Source organism: Camelus dromedarius, chromosome 8 (genome assembly GCF_036321535.1).
Source record: "Camelus dromedarius isolate mCamDro1 chromosome 8, mCamDro1.pat, whole genome shotgun sequence".
Taxonomy (NCBI): Eukaryota; Metazoa; Chordata; class Mammalia; order Artiodactyla; family Camelidae; genus Camelus; species Camelus dromedarius.
The window spans coordinates 81354383-81372110 of record NC_087443.1 but is presented as its reverse complement, the minus strand read 5'-3'; the positions used below and the strand labels follow the sequence as shown (position 1 = coordinate 81372110).

The following is a 17728-nucleotide window of genomic DNA, read 5'->3' as shown; positions in this document are numbered from 1 at the left end:
CAAGAATTACCTACCTAACTCCTAAAATATGCCCAATAAAATTAATTAGGAATGGCTGGGTTTGCATGAAGATGTCGGCGTTCCCAGCATCTAGCAGGAAACACCTGTAAAACAGAACTCTCCAATGTCCTTGGAGCCAACAGAGCCAAGACCGAACAGAATATAAGAGAGAAACTCACGTTCAACACAGGGACAGCTCCCCGAAAACTCTGAACACTAAACCCAACTCAAACCGTAACCCCAAAGCTGCTCCATCACGCACAAGTCCCCCAGGGCAAGGGCTGTCCCACGGCGCAGCCGAACCTTGTTATCAGGGCGACACTCTCAGCCAGGACGGTGGCTCCCAAACTGGAGGTTGGCATTTTTGTGAGAAGTTACGCGTTTTGTTTATCTGAACATGCAAGAGGAGAAAAATCTAGCACAGACACTTGTGGCAGCAAAGGTACTGCTGCCTGGGGTAAGGTGAGGTTCAATGTGACTCAGCAGGAAACGTAACAGGGCAGGCAGCACTTGTGGAGAACAAAACTCAGGAAAGCAGCACACAGATGACGAAAGGCTGGGATAAAGTATTCAAGAAAATTATGGACCAACCCCCCCGCCGTGGTTCATACACATCCCTGAAGGCTATGGCTTAATAAAATTTCAAAATTCCATTCCCATCTGCATTTTAAAGGTTTTGTTTATACAATTATTTTCAGTATTTTAAATGGAAAAAAACAGTTCATGGACTAACGCCCAAAAGAGCCCCATCTAATTACACACAGCGGCAAGAAAACGCCGCTCCGAGCAGGCAGCCAGGCCATGTCCACCTTCACAAGCTCGTGCAGGACGCCCTTGGTAACAGCGATGCATCAGCCCTCCCTCCCCACACTGTCAGAGCAGGGACTCAGCCTGTGGCTCCGGAGAGGAAACACCGCCCGGGGAGGCCTGACCCTCATCAGAAGGCCCGCATTTCCTCGTTTCTCTCACCAACATTGCTGAGTCCCCCACCCCTTTCCTTACTACCACCAGACAACTTTCGGAGCCTTAACTGCCCAGATCAACAGGCGGGGAAGATTTAATGAAGATAACCTTGCAGCAGGCAACGCAAAAGTCAAAGAACCGTGGCGGTGAACTCAGCCATCCCGCTTAAGGTCTGCACAACAGAGGCCTGCGGAGCAGCCATCTTTTAAACATGTGAGATTCAGGATCAAAAATGTTGTTTAAGTTTTCATGCAATTCTGGGTGTTCTCAACATTGAAGAGCTAAATCCATACTTTTAATACAAAAATTAAAGTAAGCTGTGGTGCTTAACACACCCTGACACACTCGTCTGCAGGCTCCCCATCCTCCTACAAATCAAGAAGCCCTGCCGTGACACCCCCACTGAGAACCGTGTCCCGGGACTAGCCTCCCGGGGCTTTGGGAGACGGGTCCCCGAATCTGCGGGCGCCCGGCACCGCCGCTGGATCCCGCCAGCGCGTGCTCGGGGATGCTCTCAGAGAAAGGTCTGCGGCTGGGTTTCCCCGAGCTGTAAGGAGATCTTCGGCCAGTGAGGGGAGCCGTTGGCTTGCTCTGTGAGCTGTTCGAAATGCTGCTGTGATCGGTCACCCTTCTCCACTCTCTGAAGACTACTTCTCAACTGCTTCAAAATGCCCACATATGATGAAAAAGATTAAAAGTGGGTTAATTACCGTAACTATATGCCTAGCATCACTGTAAAGACACATTTTTTATACATTTTTAATTGAAGATGTTTATTGTGTTCTATTTTTGGTGGAAAAAAACGTCATACACGTTTATTTAGCACAACCTTGTGAAATAAAGCACAACTGAGTGCTTTCTGCTCCTCGTCCACGTCTGAGGACCACGTCATGAACTGCTCCCTGGTGGTGAGGTCTTCCCGGCAGTCATCGGGCACCAAGTCTAACGTTTATTAATTTTCTCCTTTCAGTACAGACAGCAACTCGCCATTTTCTTTCAGTTCCTAAAAGTAAGAAAGGAAACAGTAACATCATGCATGTGTGTAAGAGTTGAAAACATCAAAACAATGAGCGGCTGCATCTGTATCAGAGAACCCAAAGAAACATCTTATTGAATTAAAACTCCAGTCCACCAACACTCAAAGTAAGGATCAGGCCAAAAAACTGAGCACACGGTCCCGTTACAAAATTAAAACTAAAAGGTATTCTAAAACCAACGCTTTTTTCTAGCTTTAGCATACACAGCAATTGGAGCAAGACAATGAAGCCTCCTAGGTAAACAACAGCAATGCACAGGGAAGAGTCTCTGAGTGAAAAGAGAAGCAACGCGACAGCAAGGTCCACTTGGGCACGGCACACGTGACACCTGCCACCCTCCGCGCAGTGAACAGGCGCCCCTACGTCACCCTGACCTGGAAAAGCCACGGCACTGGCACGGAAGTGTAAAGGCAAAGGCAGAACCACTTAAAAGACAGTCACTCAGAAATGTCTCTGCCTATCCTCCAGATGTAAAGTTTGGAATGCAGCCATCAAGTGTAAAATGTGACAATGAAGATAAGATTTTCTAGTTTAAGATAAACATTTAATTTGATAGAACGTTTCAGGCTGTTACAAAGCTGCATGAACATCAATCAACAAACCACTAAAACCCTCCCGCGCTGCCCCCAGGATTAAGCCCAAACAGGCGTGATTTTGTCACACAAACCCAGACAGGAGGGCTGGGGTCCTCTACTCATTTAACAAGCAGACCCCAGCTGCACCAAAAGGCCAAGCAGGACCCTTCTGAGTGCAGGACTCAGGGGCTGCGGGCCATGCAGCGTAGGGGACGGCCGGCCCCGGGGGAAGAGGACCCAGCGACTGGCTGGCCGTCATAGGCTGACTTCTCAGTCTGTGCTCTCCCGCCGGGAGGTGACACGCAGGGACCGCCACGCAGCCAGAGCGGACTGCCTGGCACAGTGCAGGTCCTTCACACGCGGTTACCAAGAGCCAGCAGGTTAGACGGCATCCTGCTCTAAATACTGTCTCTAAACTGTTTTTGAGTCCAAACATTCTGTGGTGGTGAAGCGCTGCTCACTCTTTAGAGGTAACATTAATTCACTGTGTACGAATCAGTTAGGAGACATTTTTCTCAGGACATTAGACCAACCGAGTCGTTGAGTTACAGAGTAATTCATTTAGTCAATCACCCATTCAACCAAAAAAGCGCTCCTGCGGAGGCCAACCAGAGTCACCCCCGCCGGTCACACAGCTGAGGGTCTGAGAGACCCAGAGATGAAGAAGGCACTCTGCCAGCGACAGACCAAACCAGCACTGCAACAGCTATTCCCAGTCACCTGCTCAAAGAAAAATGTTAACAATATCACAAATTTCCAAATGCATGAGTTCTTGGCAGGTGAACACAGAAAGTCATATAACACCCTGTTATATACCTAAAAGGAAGTTGCCCCCGCAGCTCAGCTCTAGAATTACATGAGATTTATTGATTGTATCTTCCCAAGAGTCACCAATGGCTAAGGTACCGGCTGTAAAATATCCAGACAAGAGCGGGCTCAAGAGTATTTGGGGTTTGAAGACTGTCTTACAAAAATAAAAATACATATAAAATAACAAATGCAGATCTACTTTTGTCGCTTCAGGGCTATTCAAAAGCTACTGTGTGAAAGCTTTTTCTTCCCCCATCAAGGACACCCAGGACCCCAGGAGTGCCAGCTGGCGGCCCGGCGTGGGCGGGGCCGCGGGGTCACGTGACAGGCCAGGTCAGCGCCCCCCCCCCCCCCCCCCCCGCCTGGCGCGCGCAGACCTGACGGCCCCGCGCTCTCCTCTCACCGCGGGAAGCGCACCTTAGAAACCGGCACTTTACGAGGTAACCAGAGGCGGTACTACTTGTTTTCCACTTAAGAAGTCGGAGGTCTGACAGAGAAAACTCGCTAACCGCGAGGGCAGAGGGGAAGGGTCTGGGCCCTGGCGCAGCGCGCAGCCGCCTCCCCGCCCGGACCCTCCCCCAGGCCCGGACCCTCCCCCAGGCCGGCCAGGCCTCCCGCCGCCCTCCCGCCGCCCTCCCCGCGACACGGTGCAGCCGGGGGCGGGGTGGCGGGGGGGCACGGCCTGGGTTCCGGTGCAGGGTCTGGGTCTGTCGGAGCCCAGCAGCCCCCTGCTGTCCCCCAGCTAGCCAGGCCGGCACGGAGCACACCGGGCTGGGGGGGAAGGGGTGGCCCACAGCTCTGGACTTCCAGTCCTGTAGGAAAAGTCATGTCCATTTAAACTTCAACTAGAATTTACTTAAAGCGAACCAAAGAAGGAAATTAATCATCAAAGACACAGAAGACACGGTGTCGTCCTGAAACATGCCTACAATCTGACAGCTCTCCGGTTTTCTAGTATCTGAGAGCCAAAGAGGGACTTGGAGAGATCTCCTGCAGTTCTGCACGTGTCTTCTAGGAAACCGAGGCCAACGGCCTCAAGCCTCAGGGGCGCAGCCGGCAGCCCTGGCCCCAGCCTGCTGCTCTTCACCCTGCCAGTGAGCGCACCCGAGCAAGGCAAAGTAAGACGACACCAGAAAATGATTTGATAGTGTGAATATAAAAGAACAGAACTTCAAGAGCAGGGCCACAACAAACATTTCTGGCTGGCAAAAAATCTGTAGGTGATTAGGAGGGGGCCTTGAGGGAACAGAAAGCATATTTAAATGTGGACTGTGCAAGGAAGCCCAAAGCTGAGGTGGTGTGAGGGAGAGCTGAAACATGGAAAAACTGAGTACAGGGTAAGTAAAATCACATTTGGGGCTTGGCCACACCCAAAGCTTCTCTGAACCCCAAGTTACACTTGGGACCTTAGCCCCTCGAGAGCTGGAGGAGGTTCTCAGGGAACCCAGAGCAGCAGGAAAGGCTGCACAGTAAGGGAGGTGACTTGGCCCACTCAGGTGAGAGGTAAGAACAGCCCGTCCCGGCAACCACAGTGAGAGTAACGAGATGTTGTGGTCATGGAGATGGTGATGCTGGTCTGGAAGTGATCAGATGTGAGACCAAAAAACAAAGGCATCAAGGACAACCCCAATGAAACGATAGTTTCCAACAGGCCCAAGTTTCAGTGCCCCTGGACATAAGAGGAGCTCGGCCTTACCTTAACGATGTCCAGTCCTCCAACAAGCTCCCCTTTCACGTACAGCTGAGGGTACGTGGGCCAGTTGGAGTACGTTTTCAATCCTTGCCGAACCTACAGAAACAACAGAACCCTGAAGCCTCCTATCAGACCCTAAGGATTAAAGCTAAGGCACAGGACGGAACACAAAACGCAGAACTTACCTCTTCATCCTCCAATATATCAAATGTCTCATAGTCAACACTGCAAATAGGAGAATATGTTTTAATGAGAAATACAGTTTTAAACAAAAATGGTAAAACCTAATTGGTGTTTCAAAAACAGTCAAGAAAAGTAAGACTATTTCGCTGCTAACAAAATTTGCGGTGGAAAATGGAAATGCTTTTACTTTTCAGTCTGTCGGGTGCTGCACGGCACCCCAAGACACAGACTTATCAGGATTCTTCTCTAGACAACATCAGGGTCGGCGAACCTTTTCTGAAGGGTGAGGTGGTAAACATTTCAGCTCCGCTGGCCAGTCTCTGCTCCAGCTGCTCACCTCTGCTGTGAGGCTTGAAGCAGCCAGACAAGGCGGACTGAATGGCCGGTTCCAATGAAACTTTATTCACTGAGTGCAGTTTGACTCATACTCACCAGTTAACACCCTCGCTCCATCCCCAGCCCCCTCGGGACTGCTGCTTACGAACCTCTCGGAAGCTGCCGAGGGCGCAGGACGGAGCAGCCTGCGGGCGCCCCTGGGTGGAAGCTGGGAAGCACTGGCTGGCAGGGGGCTCACCGGCTGGGGCAGCCACACTGCCAGCCACCTCCACCCTAGGGAGATGCACTGTCCAGACAGAAACAGGCTTCCTTCAGAACGCACATGCTATTTACAGTACACATAAAACCAGGAAAGCGCTGTGGCTGGAAGCTGTGTAATGAACACTACTTGTATAAATGAATGAAATTAAGAGGTGATCAAGGAATTAGTATGAATGTATGACTGAAGCCCTGCAGGGAGACAGTGGGTGTATGTGCAGTTCCAAAAACTGGCCAAAGAAAATACCACATACAAAAAAACCAAATCTCGAATTCCATAAAACCAAAATCATCTTCATAGGGAAATCTTGTTTGCTTAGTAAACAAGCTCCCAAGAAAATTGCCCATGGTGCAGGAAACAGTCAAAAACATAACTTGTCAGGATAAATCGGCAGCAAGTACCAGAAAAGGAATGTGTGAAAGAAGAGCAAAAAGATTAAAACCCACACAATGTAGGTCTCCCTTCAGATTGAGCTGAAGAGGCAGATCTCCTAATCCACACATAAGAGCGCCCTATGAAATGGGCTCCGAGAAGTCCTGGGCCCAAGAGTACACAGATGTGTAATCACAGCAGCCAAGACATCTCCTAAAGCTGGCTGGGAAGGGTGCCTTGCACACCTCAACACGTGGTACTCCGCCCCTCAAGGCACGCGTGCTTGGCCAGGGCGGGAAGGAACAGGTGCGGGAAAGGAGGAAAGGAACAAAGCACCAGGAGCTCCCCCCACATTCCAGTGGCTCCAGCGAGACCGTGGTCCCTTCAAGTTAAAGGACCCTGGGAGGTGTTTAGCAAGTCTGGAGCCAGGAGGGCATTCTGTCCCCCAAGAAGGGCCTCTGCTCTGGGGCAAACGGTACCTCCCATCCAATCAGGATTAGATTGGGGGGGGGGAGCAAAGTTATGGAGACTTTCCATCAAATACTTGAGCTGTGACGGGCCCAGCGTTGTCCCATCCTGGCCTCAGTACCCGTGGGGACACGCTGGGGCTAGGAAGAGGGGGACTGAGGGTGACCCACTGGGAGCTGTGGCAGAGGAAACAGAGAAAAGGGGCCGGAGAAAATGATGAGCAAAAGCCAGCCAGCCCCTCCTCCCCACCGGGCCACAGGACAAGACCGACTGGCTCTCTGAATCGTCTCGGTCATCTGAAGGTAACTGTGTCTCTTCTCTTGTTCCTAAAGTTGTATCTGAACCTGTGCAACTCAGCCCTGCTCAAGAACGCCTAAACATTTTGAAGATTACGTTCCCTGTAACTTCATAGGGTTGGCTAATTTATTTAAAGCTACAGTTAGCATCTTTATAATATTAAAAAGAAGCAGTTGTGAAATAATAAGGAAGAAATAAACAAAAAACATTTGACAACTCCATAGAACATGTGCTAAATATCTCCAAATAAGTGGCTTTGTTTTTAACCACAAAAATCACTGGTCCTGTTCTGACGTGGCAGCGCCAGAACCTGCGGAGACCTGAAGCAGGAGCACTGCGGTCACCTTCCTGCTGCTCAGACACAGACAAGGGACCTTGATGTGTGCCCTGGCCATTTCATGAACTATTTAGAAACTAGAATATTTGTCTCAAGAAAATTAGAAACCTGTAATACACTTCCCCTAAAATACCTTTACGCATGGTAAGAACTCCGCTATGAACTCTCCTGAGGAAGCAGGCAGATAGTCATCTCAGTGGTTGCCAAAATGCCTCCTTCATGTTACTGATAGGTTGACATTGGCCAGAAAATTCTATCATGGTCTAAGTTAAAGCATTCACAGAACATCATAGCAAAAATAAAAAGATAAAAACACATGAACAGATATAGATTTAAACTAAAAAGCATCAGTGGCATAAATGATAAGTTGGAGTTTCTTAAATATGCCTTTGGAAAATAAGATTTACTTACCCAGTACTATTTAGTATTTCCAGAATTTGTTTGCTGAAGCCACACTTAGCTTCCTAAATTTAGAAAAAAATACATTTTTAAGACGTACTGCATCTTCCACACACAAAGCCCACTAGCATGCTCGTATCTAACGCTTTGTCAATGGGGACAGCACCTGCAGAAGGCAGCCACCACCACGACCAGCCAGCCTCCCGGGGCCCCTTCACAACAAGAGCAGTCAGACGAGGAGACCTTGGCCGTCCAGACATCGTCCCAGATGTACAGTCTTACTTCAGTTTGAAACCATGGAGAGGCCGTGTGTCCGTCCAACATTACAATCTTTGTGGTCAAGTGCTCCGGAGTCAAACCCTGATGCTCTGCTGGGACCTCAGCCCCGTCTCCTCTTCTCTCACACAGATGATCACAGCACCACCTTTCTGCGATAGCTGGGATCATTGTTTTCCTATTCCCAGTGGGACTTCCACTCCCACTTTTTAAATTCATCTTTACGTTATAAATGCCAAACTTTCTTGAGGTTATGGGGAAATCTTAGTTTTTTCATGCCACAGGATTCCAAATCCCAGCAATCCTGTAGCAAAGATTTCGCACCATAAAAACATCTTAACAGTGCCAGTAATTATGTCCCCCAAATGTATCAATACTTCCTGGGCTTCCAAAAAAAAAAATCTTTGAGAATAAAAATTTGCTTTAAGTAATCACCAAGAAGGAAAAAAACAGATGACTGGGAATGATTAACTTCCTCTGTTTTAATAAATACACGGAACCAGTCAAAGAATCTAGGCCCTAATCTAGAGATCCCAACGTGCTGAAATTCACATTACCATCTTCCTAGTTATTATTACTTCCGTTGTAACAGCTGTATTAACTAATCAGTTACATTACAGTAACTTTCACACCACTTATGGCAAGCTTATTCTCGAAGTGATACTGTGAGGGATCACGCTGTCTGGTCACAAAAGGGGAAGCTGAGTGGCCCGCCCGACAGCCCCGTCACCATGTGAGGCAGACAGAATATCCCTGCAGTTTCTTTACTGCATCAGCTTTGCCTCCAGAGCCTTCTGTCCTCATCTCTGGAACAAGCCAGACTCTGTCCATCCCTGCCCACCTTAACTACTGGTTGAGAAAAAAGTAAGGTAACAGGCTGGTTTTTGGAGACCACCATTCTAATCCAAATAAAAAGGATAACTTTGCTCGAACTATTAGTGGGGTGATCTATCAAACTTGATGTTCAGAATGATGCACAATCAACATGATGTTCATCAAAGCTTCAAGAACCATCCCTTTACAAATAAAAACTGCCAAACTGTTTCACTCATTCAATCAAACAGGTTCTGAGCCCCCAGGATGCAGCCCTGGTTTCTTTCTCCATCATCGACTCTTCTAAAGGATAGTCCAGAGCTGCAAACCTAGAACGAGGAGGTTCCCAGAACTCGGGAAGTACAGAACACAAATGCACTCCAGGGGTTGACTGTGTCACACACTAAGGGAGCTAAGGGACCACAGCTCACAGAGCCAGTCCGGTGTTAACAGTGCTGACCACGTTAGCTGACAGTTTGGCAGCAGAAAGAAATGCACCCCACTGAGATGTTGATGATAAAGTCAAACAAAATGTAGATTACTCTGTTTGATCTCCATAAGCACCAATTAAGGCCTGGATAACTTCCTGATACCACTACAGCTTCATTAGCTGAAGCTGGAAAAAAAGATTTAAGTGTCCCCTTGTTGCAGATGTTAACATCAAAAGAAATTACAAATAAAACCATTTTTGAGTTCTTTACCTGTTTGTTTCCTTTCATAAAGAGCATCACAGAAGCTTTATTTGTCAGTACTTTGAGCCTAAAGAGAGAAAATTGACATAAAATGGCTCAGCTCAATTATTAAACATCACTTCGCTCCGCTTCACGAGTAACACGCAGCTTTGAGGGACAGCGGGATGAGAGTTCACAGCTTTGAGTGTATTAAACAAGCAAACGCACTGATGTCTTCCCTTATCTCACTGGCTCCCCAAGCCACTGTAAAACACAATATGGCTTTTTAAGGCAACGAATGTGTCTTCAAGTTGCAATTCAAGCCCATCAACTCACAGAACTAAAAAAGTAGTAATAACCAACTCAATAAGGAATTGCTCAGTAAGGGACCTACACACTGAGCCCACCCAGATTCTTCGGAACTAGCCATGCGTGTTCCCTCTTCCACCACGAGACCGTGCAGAGCTCTATGCTCTTAATGCCCAAAAGGTCCTACCTGGAGGGGAAGCACTAAATCTTGGAACACCAGCCAATACCAGCTGCTAAAACCAAATGCGCTCATCCTAACTTGATGTTTGGTATTTTGTACCATCTTTCAAACCTCACGATCTAACTCGCTGTCAGGAATGCTAACTGTCTGTATACAGCTTACAGTCCAGGAGCGACTCTCAGGAGGAGTCCACATCAGGACCACAGGCTGCTGAAGGGCCTCTGGGCCTGAGGGTGGTCACAGCACCTCCTCCCACATGCTCTGGACCACTGACGAATCAACACCTCCTCAGAGAACAAAGGCGTCACAAATGGAACACACAGCTCACGCACAAAGCCGTCACAGGGTGAGACCTGCTAATTCTCAGAAAGCTCCCGCTCACTCACCTGCTGACCTAGCTACCTGCATCCAGGGAACCGAGAGGTACCTTTGCCCACCCACACAGACGCTGGCAAGCCCAGGAATGCGGGCTCCTGACTCTGCTTTCCTGGAGCCCTTTCAATTATTACTCAAAATACATTGAATTTTACTTTCTATACAATTCTAGCCAGTTATCTTCTGATGTCTGAAATCACAGGAGATATAAAGGCAGCATATTCTGAAGAGAGAGAGAAAGTCTGATGAAGACAGGGACATAGACAACGCAAGAGTGTATTCAACACAGAGGAAAATGAACTGAAAGCAAATACAAGCATATTTGTAAAAAGAAATCAGAAAAAGCGCAGCAGTCTTCCGAGGCCACACAAGCCCCCGTGCGCCACCAGGCCCTGCTGAGCAGTGGGACCCGACGAGGGTGCCGAGTGTCCCAGGGCCAGGGCGTCCCTTTCTTATCAAAAAGACAGTGAAGTATGCAAACCATTTGAGAGAATGTGGCACTAAGAGGTCAGCTAAACATACATGCAAACTATTTACGAGGATTACTTTATTAATCAAAAACAGATAAATGTGTTTATTATTAAATGCTTTTAGAAAATCTCGAAGTGTTAAATGACAAGAAAATTACAAGAGTACGATTTACCTTACAAACTCAAAGCCCCAACTGTGAATGGCTGATACACTGCTGTATTTCAAAATAAACTGCTTTTTAATCCTCTATATTAATATCTACTACAATTAAAATCCTAACTTTAAGTCTTCCTACAGGCCAAATTCTAAAAGTCCTGTAAGATAAAATCTCTTCGTAAAACAGATTTTACAGCTCCAAAACCTCCTTGAATTTTAAGCAATCACAGTTCTTAGAAAGGCAATGAAAATTCCCCAAAATGTTTACACATGAGTTCCAGGGAAGGCATTTGCTTCCCACATGGCACTTTCCCCAGCGTCCCCACAAGTTGGTGACAGCAAGGGGCAGCAGGGCTCCATGAAGGAAAACACGAGTAAGCCCAGCTTATGCCACGAGCAGGGACAGTGACTAAACCTGGACACCAAGACAGTGGATCCCAGCTCCGTAATGCAGAGATAATAAAATTTCTATGAAAACAAAGAACATCCTCCACATAATCATTAAACTGATGCAAAACTTTCTCCAGTCCAAATCAGACCCCCCCCCAAGTTTGCAAACGACACAGTATGACCGTGGCATACAAAAACAAATCTCTGATTTCTATACAGAGAGAGGAATGCAAAAACTGAAAATTTAAAAATATTTTTAAAATAATAAATAGACTGACACTTTTGAAACACTTACCTTTCCTCTAATTTGGGAGCTTTGGGGCAAATCGTATCTAGTTCTTCAGACGCTTCCAGCTCCTAAGACAAATGCACGTGTAAGTTTAAGACAATATTTATTATAACGTAAATCTCCTTGGTCATACCAGAATACAGAATATCAGTGAATGTCATCAGAAATACTTTGTATTTATTTCAGATTCATATTCATAAATATAGATTAAGAAATTCACACTATACATTTATCACAGCGCTTAACAAAAAGCACACTTAAAAGGAAAACTCTTTGCAAGGTACAGACTTCTCAGGCCTAACCTTAACTATGTCGAGTCCTCCTATGAGCTCTCCAGAAACGTAGAGCTGGGGGTAGGTGGGCCAACTGGAATAGGTCTTGAGGCCCTGACGGACTTCTTCATCTGAGAAGATATCAAAACTGCTAAACTGAATATTGTGTTTGTTAAGGATTTCCACCATCTGCTTGCTGAAACCTGTGTACAGAAAAAGAAAATAAAGAGCTTACTTCTCTCACATACACACAATTTAAAATTAATTTAGAGTACATATTATCTGCTAAACATAGATGTCTGCCTGTGTTTCACTAGTGACTTAATTAACGTGGCTGAATAGTATGTAAAGAGAAAACAAACTCCAAGAACCCTTCTCTGACCTAGAACCATACCACATGTTCAGGTATGGCTTAACCTTTTAACACACTAAAACAAAAGTGTGTGTGTATTTATTGGAGTTCCTCTTCAGTATCAGGGGCAGTTTTATTGCAGGAGAAACAGTACTGGCCAAAAAGCGGAGACCTGGAGCCTGGGCCCCTGTCCCACCCACCGAGGGGAGGCTCAGGTGAGCCCTGGACAGCCACCTCCGCGCCTGCACTTCCATCCGCCAGGGACTGCTGCTCTGTGTGCCCACGAGAATCCACACCGGGTGAACGAAATAAACTCCATGAGTTATTTTTAACTACTACTTGACCATGCTTGGAATCCAATTCTGTTTGGTTTCCACAGCCTTTTATTACTTTCTGAGTATCCATTTCAGTAGTTCTCAATTTTTACCATCCCTCAATAGAATAAATTAAAAATAAAGAAGAAATGTGTTCTCTTTTAGTCTAAAATGGATGTAGCACATTGAATTTCAAAGCTATCTTCTCTGCTGTTGTATATGAACTGTCAACAGACTGACGGTACTCTCTCTCATCTTGTGTCATAACTTGACAGTTTCCTTTTTAAAACTATTTATATTCCCCAAAGTAGTATGTAATGTGATTTTTTTTACTGCACTGTAGTGACAATCTTATGTTCCATGATTTTATTATACTTTGTGACACATTTCTGTTCTGTACTTTTTTGACATCATTTTCCTATTATGACCTTAGTACTGAAGCGTAAGTGTGAATATCAGCCTTTCATAAATCTATTAGTTTTGTTTGAAAAGAGGTTATTTTTCTTTCCATAAGCTAATTCTTCCTGATTGTTTTTCAATAGTATGTACTGTACTCTTTCACATTCCATCATTCTTTTCAAATACAGCCGTAATTCACTGGAGAATAACCTATTCTTCAGGTTCAAAATTCCGTAACACTTAACAGCATCTGCAATTATTTTCAAATAAAATCAAATCATAAAATTCAGTGTAAGATTAACTGTACAAATAGGTTTTACCTGACATCATGCAAAAGCACTTTTACTATTAAAACATGGATCTATTCCTGAGCTCCAGACATTTTTAGATCTGCCGTTCATTGAGATGAAGCACCAGTATTTATTTGTGTAGCGTATGAGCTGCTTTTCCTACAAGTGTTGCGTTCATGTACAGCCTGAAGTAAAACACTGATTCTGAAATTTTTTCATTCATCTGGGAGTTCATTAGTAAACAGCTAACGGCTGATTGCTGATGGTTATTCTGTTGCCAATATATTAACTCATTTCTACTGTAACTGGCTGAGGAAAAGCTTTATTTTAGCTTTAGGCAATTACATGCAGACTAGAAAGATTGATTGGTAGTGTTTCATTTTTAAGGGTTAAAGTGGCAGACTGGAAATGTTATGCTTAAGGATAAAATAGTGAGAAGGCTTTATTCTAATAACAAAATGTTTACACACTTTTTTTTTGAAGAAAAATGCATGCATGTAATAAAAATATTTAAAAGTAAAAAAACCATGTTTAAATTAACTGTCACAGAAACACTTCTATCCACAATCATTTCTACTCATGACAGAAGACATGAATAAGGGGCCTAACCGCCACATTTCATCACTATCTGACAACAGTAAAACCCTTGGAACCTGCAATGCTTTTGTGTCTGATTTAAAAAGTAAAAACTCAGTTAGAGGACTCTCACTGCAGGAGAAATTTCTATACTGTAGTTCAAACACCTTTTGCTTTGCTAAAAGCTTTGTTAATGGAAATAGATACAAGAGTTCCCAAATAACTTAATTAACCTGCATATTCAAGGGTTTGACATTCTGTTTAAAAAGACGGGCATCTCAGTGCTTCTTGGAAATCGTCCTAAAACACAAGAGCCTGCTTTCCTGTCCTCCCGAGGAGCAGAGAATAAGGATAATCTCATTCTTTAACGACTGAGACCCTATCAATATGTCAGGCTCATAACACACTACACAATTCTGTAGGCAGAGCCCAGAAGCAAAGGTTAAGAAGACAGAGTCGTGATGAGCGCAGAGGCTGGGCTGAAGCCAAAGTAGACTCCAGGGCAGACCGTGAAATGGCTCTCAAGGTTTCCCTGATAGGAAATTTAAATGTTATTCATCCATGTTTTTCTGATTAACTGAAAACAAGGTGGGGGCCCACTAACCAAAAATCAAGCATAGCTCTATTCCACAAAGGGAGTCAAAAGGAGATGGCAGTGCTTTCAAAGTGAATTCTGTGCAAAATAGAGAAACACCGGCCGCTGGAGTTCATCAGAGCCGATGGCCATCCTTTCAGAAAGGAGGCTCTGCCCACACCTCATCTCTAACGTAACACCAGGAAAGCAAAAACAGTTTTCCCCTAAACAGGAAGAGGGTGAAAGTCACATGTGTTCTCATAAGAGAACAGTCTAAAGATAAGACGTTTGTGTGGCACTGCCCCCCGAGAAGGGCATGCAGAACAGTCAGTGAAGGGAGCGGCAGGGCAGTCACAATAAGACTCTTCCAATTCCTCCTTAAGCAGACGCTTTTTTAAAGAGTAACACTCTAAAACGATCTGTTCACTACACGTGATAGAAGGAGATGCAACAGAAACCGAAGTAGTGGAAAACAGAAAAGCCTGTAAAAATGTAGTTATAAAAATTATAAAAAATAAAATAGGTATTTGTACAGAGTGAAACTTTATCATGTGTATCTAATAATCTTTTTTAAATTTCCTAATTATTATCTAAATGTCTATAATAGTGTTTTTCACGTTGCTCTGAAATGTTTCAAAGCTCTTTTAGTCTACTTGATATTTATACAGTCTTCTAAATGACACTCAGTTAATATAAAAGTGGCTAAAATATGTCATAAATTCAGTCTAATGAAGTAAAAGGTAAGCAGAAAAATGATTATTTCTAAGTATAATTCTAATTTATCTGAACAGCCATACAACATCTGAATTGGAAAGGATCTCTGAGATTGGCTCCAACCTCCAAAACCACCAAGGAAGACCTGAAGGCACAAGGAAGGTAACTGACTTGTGCCTCAAGCTACTGAGGCAGGTGGCGTGGGGCAGTCAGGACTGCAGCCCACCTGTCGTGACTCCTAGTCAGCAATGCTTTCCAGTACCTCACCTTCCCTCTGGCGTCTTAGCACACCTTCCCCAAGCTTCAGTTCTCACCGCCTGCCAGTTTCACTAGGTCACCATTCAGAAAAGATTCAGAGAACACCACTGTTGCATCCCAAGAAGATACTATTGCACTGGCTTTACCACAGGTTAACTACATACAACCTGTCCTGCGGGTTCGTGCACATTTCACAGCCAGCTCCACAGCACTGCAGACCTGACTGAAGGTACTGGATAAACCCACTGGGCTGACACTGTTAAGTCCTTGTTATCAGGTCTCCACACAAAGTATCAGGAATGATTTTCATACCTGATGGCAGAAAGTGAACCAGCCTCAGTGTCCATTAAAAACAAGCAACCAAAACACAGACTCTGTTGCCATCTTTGGTTCACTCTCGTGTAGACTGTGAGCCTTCCATACATAAACAGCAGGCATCTGACATGCAAATTCTGGCCAGGAAAATTTTCAAGCAGAACTGAGAGATAAATTTCTTTATTTTTCTAAGATAGAATTTGTGGTGAAACTTTATTTGTTAAACTAGAACTTTTCATAATTTAATATGTAATTTGTTCACTATATAAGGAAGAATTTATAATTAAGTTTATATTGGAGCTTGGCTATTTCTACAACGTCACACTGGACATGCAATAATCGTATCAACAGCACACTCAACTTCACTGCCACCGATCTCATTCCCTCCTGCGCAGCTGAAACAGAGACTCTTAAGAGTCTCAGCAACAGCATCAAAAGGCATTAGACGCTCAGTTAAGCAGCATAATAATGTTGCATGAGGCTTAGCAAAAAGAAAACAACATAAACCCAATACCAGAAGGGTCAAGCAACTCTTAAACTTACTTAAAGACGAAATCACAAACATATAGTGGTAAGGCAGTAAGAGTGACTATAAGCCACAGAATTAGGAATCTTTACATCACAAGCAGCTGTAAACTGGAAATGACAGCACTGGGCGAGTAACGCAGCACCAGACGCTGAGACAACAGGGAAGGGAAAGTGCGCAGGGCAGACACAGGAACACTACCGCAACCCGAACAGACGTGTGAGCTGCTGGAGGGGACTATGTGAGGAAAAGGAGGGTGCTGTGAGAGAGGATGAGCGTTAGAGCAAAATTAACTGAACAAGTCCAAAGCCCATTAATGGAGGCAGCAGCACGGTGGCTGGAACCTAGTCCCACTGCTACAAGGCTGCCTCTATGTCCCTGGGACTGAAGCACACGGCAAAGATCTTCATTTAGATGATCTCCAAGATGCCTTTCGGTTCCAGCATTCTCTGAGTCTATACTGCAAACTAGTCATCACCTAATTAGAGAACCCACTGGGAATTACAGCCTTTCCGCTCTTCCAAGGGTGCCTGACCCAAGTGCAAAGCGGATGGGCAGCCTGCAAAGGGCTCGCCGGCCTGGGAGGGCGCTCGTCTGTTCACGGCGCCCGGACCAGCAGCAGCTCTTACCGCAGCGTGGCTCCTGAGGGGTCCCCTTCATGAACAACATGCAAGGAGCGGCGTGAATCAGCTTCTTCAGGCGAAGGCTCAGGTCTTCCTTCGGGTGCTCGTTACCGCTGGGTGGGAAGGAGCCACTGGATGCGTGTCGCTGAACTTTTTTGGTCAACTCTGGGGCATGCGCGCCATCTAATCGGTCGATTTTCTGAGAATTCTAAAGTTAAAAAAGGCATTTAGAATACATACGCATTCCTTCATCATCTCTGTATTTTAGGCTCCAAGATCATAACAAGCACAAATCCACAGTTCTAGCCGACTTTTGAAGAGGTCAGCACTATTACTGGAGAAGTTTCTAAAATATCTGATTATAAATTGTCAGCCACGCATCTCAATTTTAGAAATAAATAAATGTTGTCTTTTTTTTCCTTTTTGGGAACGTGGTAGGAACGCATTGCTACATCTCAAACTCAGACCAGAGCAGAGTCTAACCTAAAACAAAAAGGACTTCCCCACCCTTGCAGGGATCAATCTATTATTAAGTATAAATGAGGTATTTGGGAAACTATGGTAACACCCCAGGGTGCCCTGAAGCACAGATTTGCACTCACTTCCTAAAAGAGTCATTAATCAAACCAGAACCAGCCAGATGTTTCATTATGTCCTGGCACATGCCCCAAACAACCAAATTCTAACCCAACTCAGGGGACATTTTGGGTTTATTTTACAGCCATGCATCTGGATTTTTCTCTAATTTTGATCGCTAGACCCCCACAGTCCGGGTCACTTTTCCAGGACCCCCAGGGCAAGCAAACAATGACACTACAAGAAGAAAGGGCAAGGCCAGGAGTAACCAAACGCCTA

The 17728-nt window shown here is 45.3% G+C and overlaps 1 protein-coding gene across 2 annotated transcripts in view; it reads right to left on the bottom strand.

Annotated features, from left to right (window-relative positions):
• Positions 1 to 1708: 1708 nt before the first annotated feature.
• The window catches only part of GLRX3 (glutaredoxin 3), a 29761-nt gene continuing 13741 nt past the window's right edge, over positions 1709 to 17728 (bottom strand). For both annotated transcript variants that reach the window (XM_031462013.2, XM_031462014.2), the window contains 8 exons: positions 16880 to 17081; positions 11963 to 12135; positions 11667 to 11728; positions 9520 to 9577; positions 7742 to 7794; positions 5264 to 5303; positions 5082 to 5174; positions 1709 to 1966 (listed from right to left, as the gene is read on the bottom strand). In XM_031462013.2, coding sequence (XP_031317873.2) covers positions 1916 to 1966; positions 5082 to 5174; positions 5264 to 5303; positions 7742 to 7794; positions 9520 to 9577; positions 11667 to 11728; positions 11963 to 12135; positions 16880 to 17081 — 732 coding nt within the window. In that variant the 3' untranslated portion in view covers positions 1709 to 1915. The remainder of the gene's footprint in view (positions 1967 to 5081; positions 5175 to 5263; positions 5304 to 7741; positions 7795 to 9519; positions 9578 to 11666; positions 11729 to 11962; positions 12136 to 16879; positions 17082 to 17728) is intronic.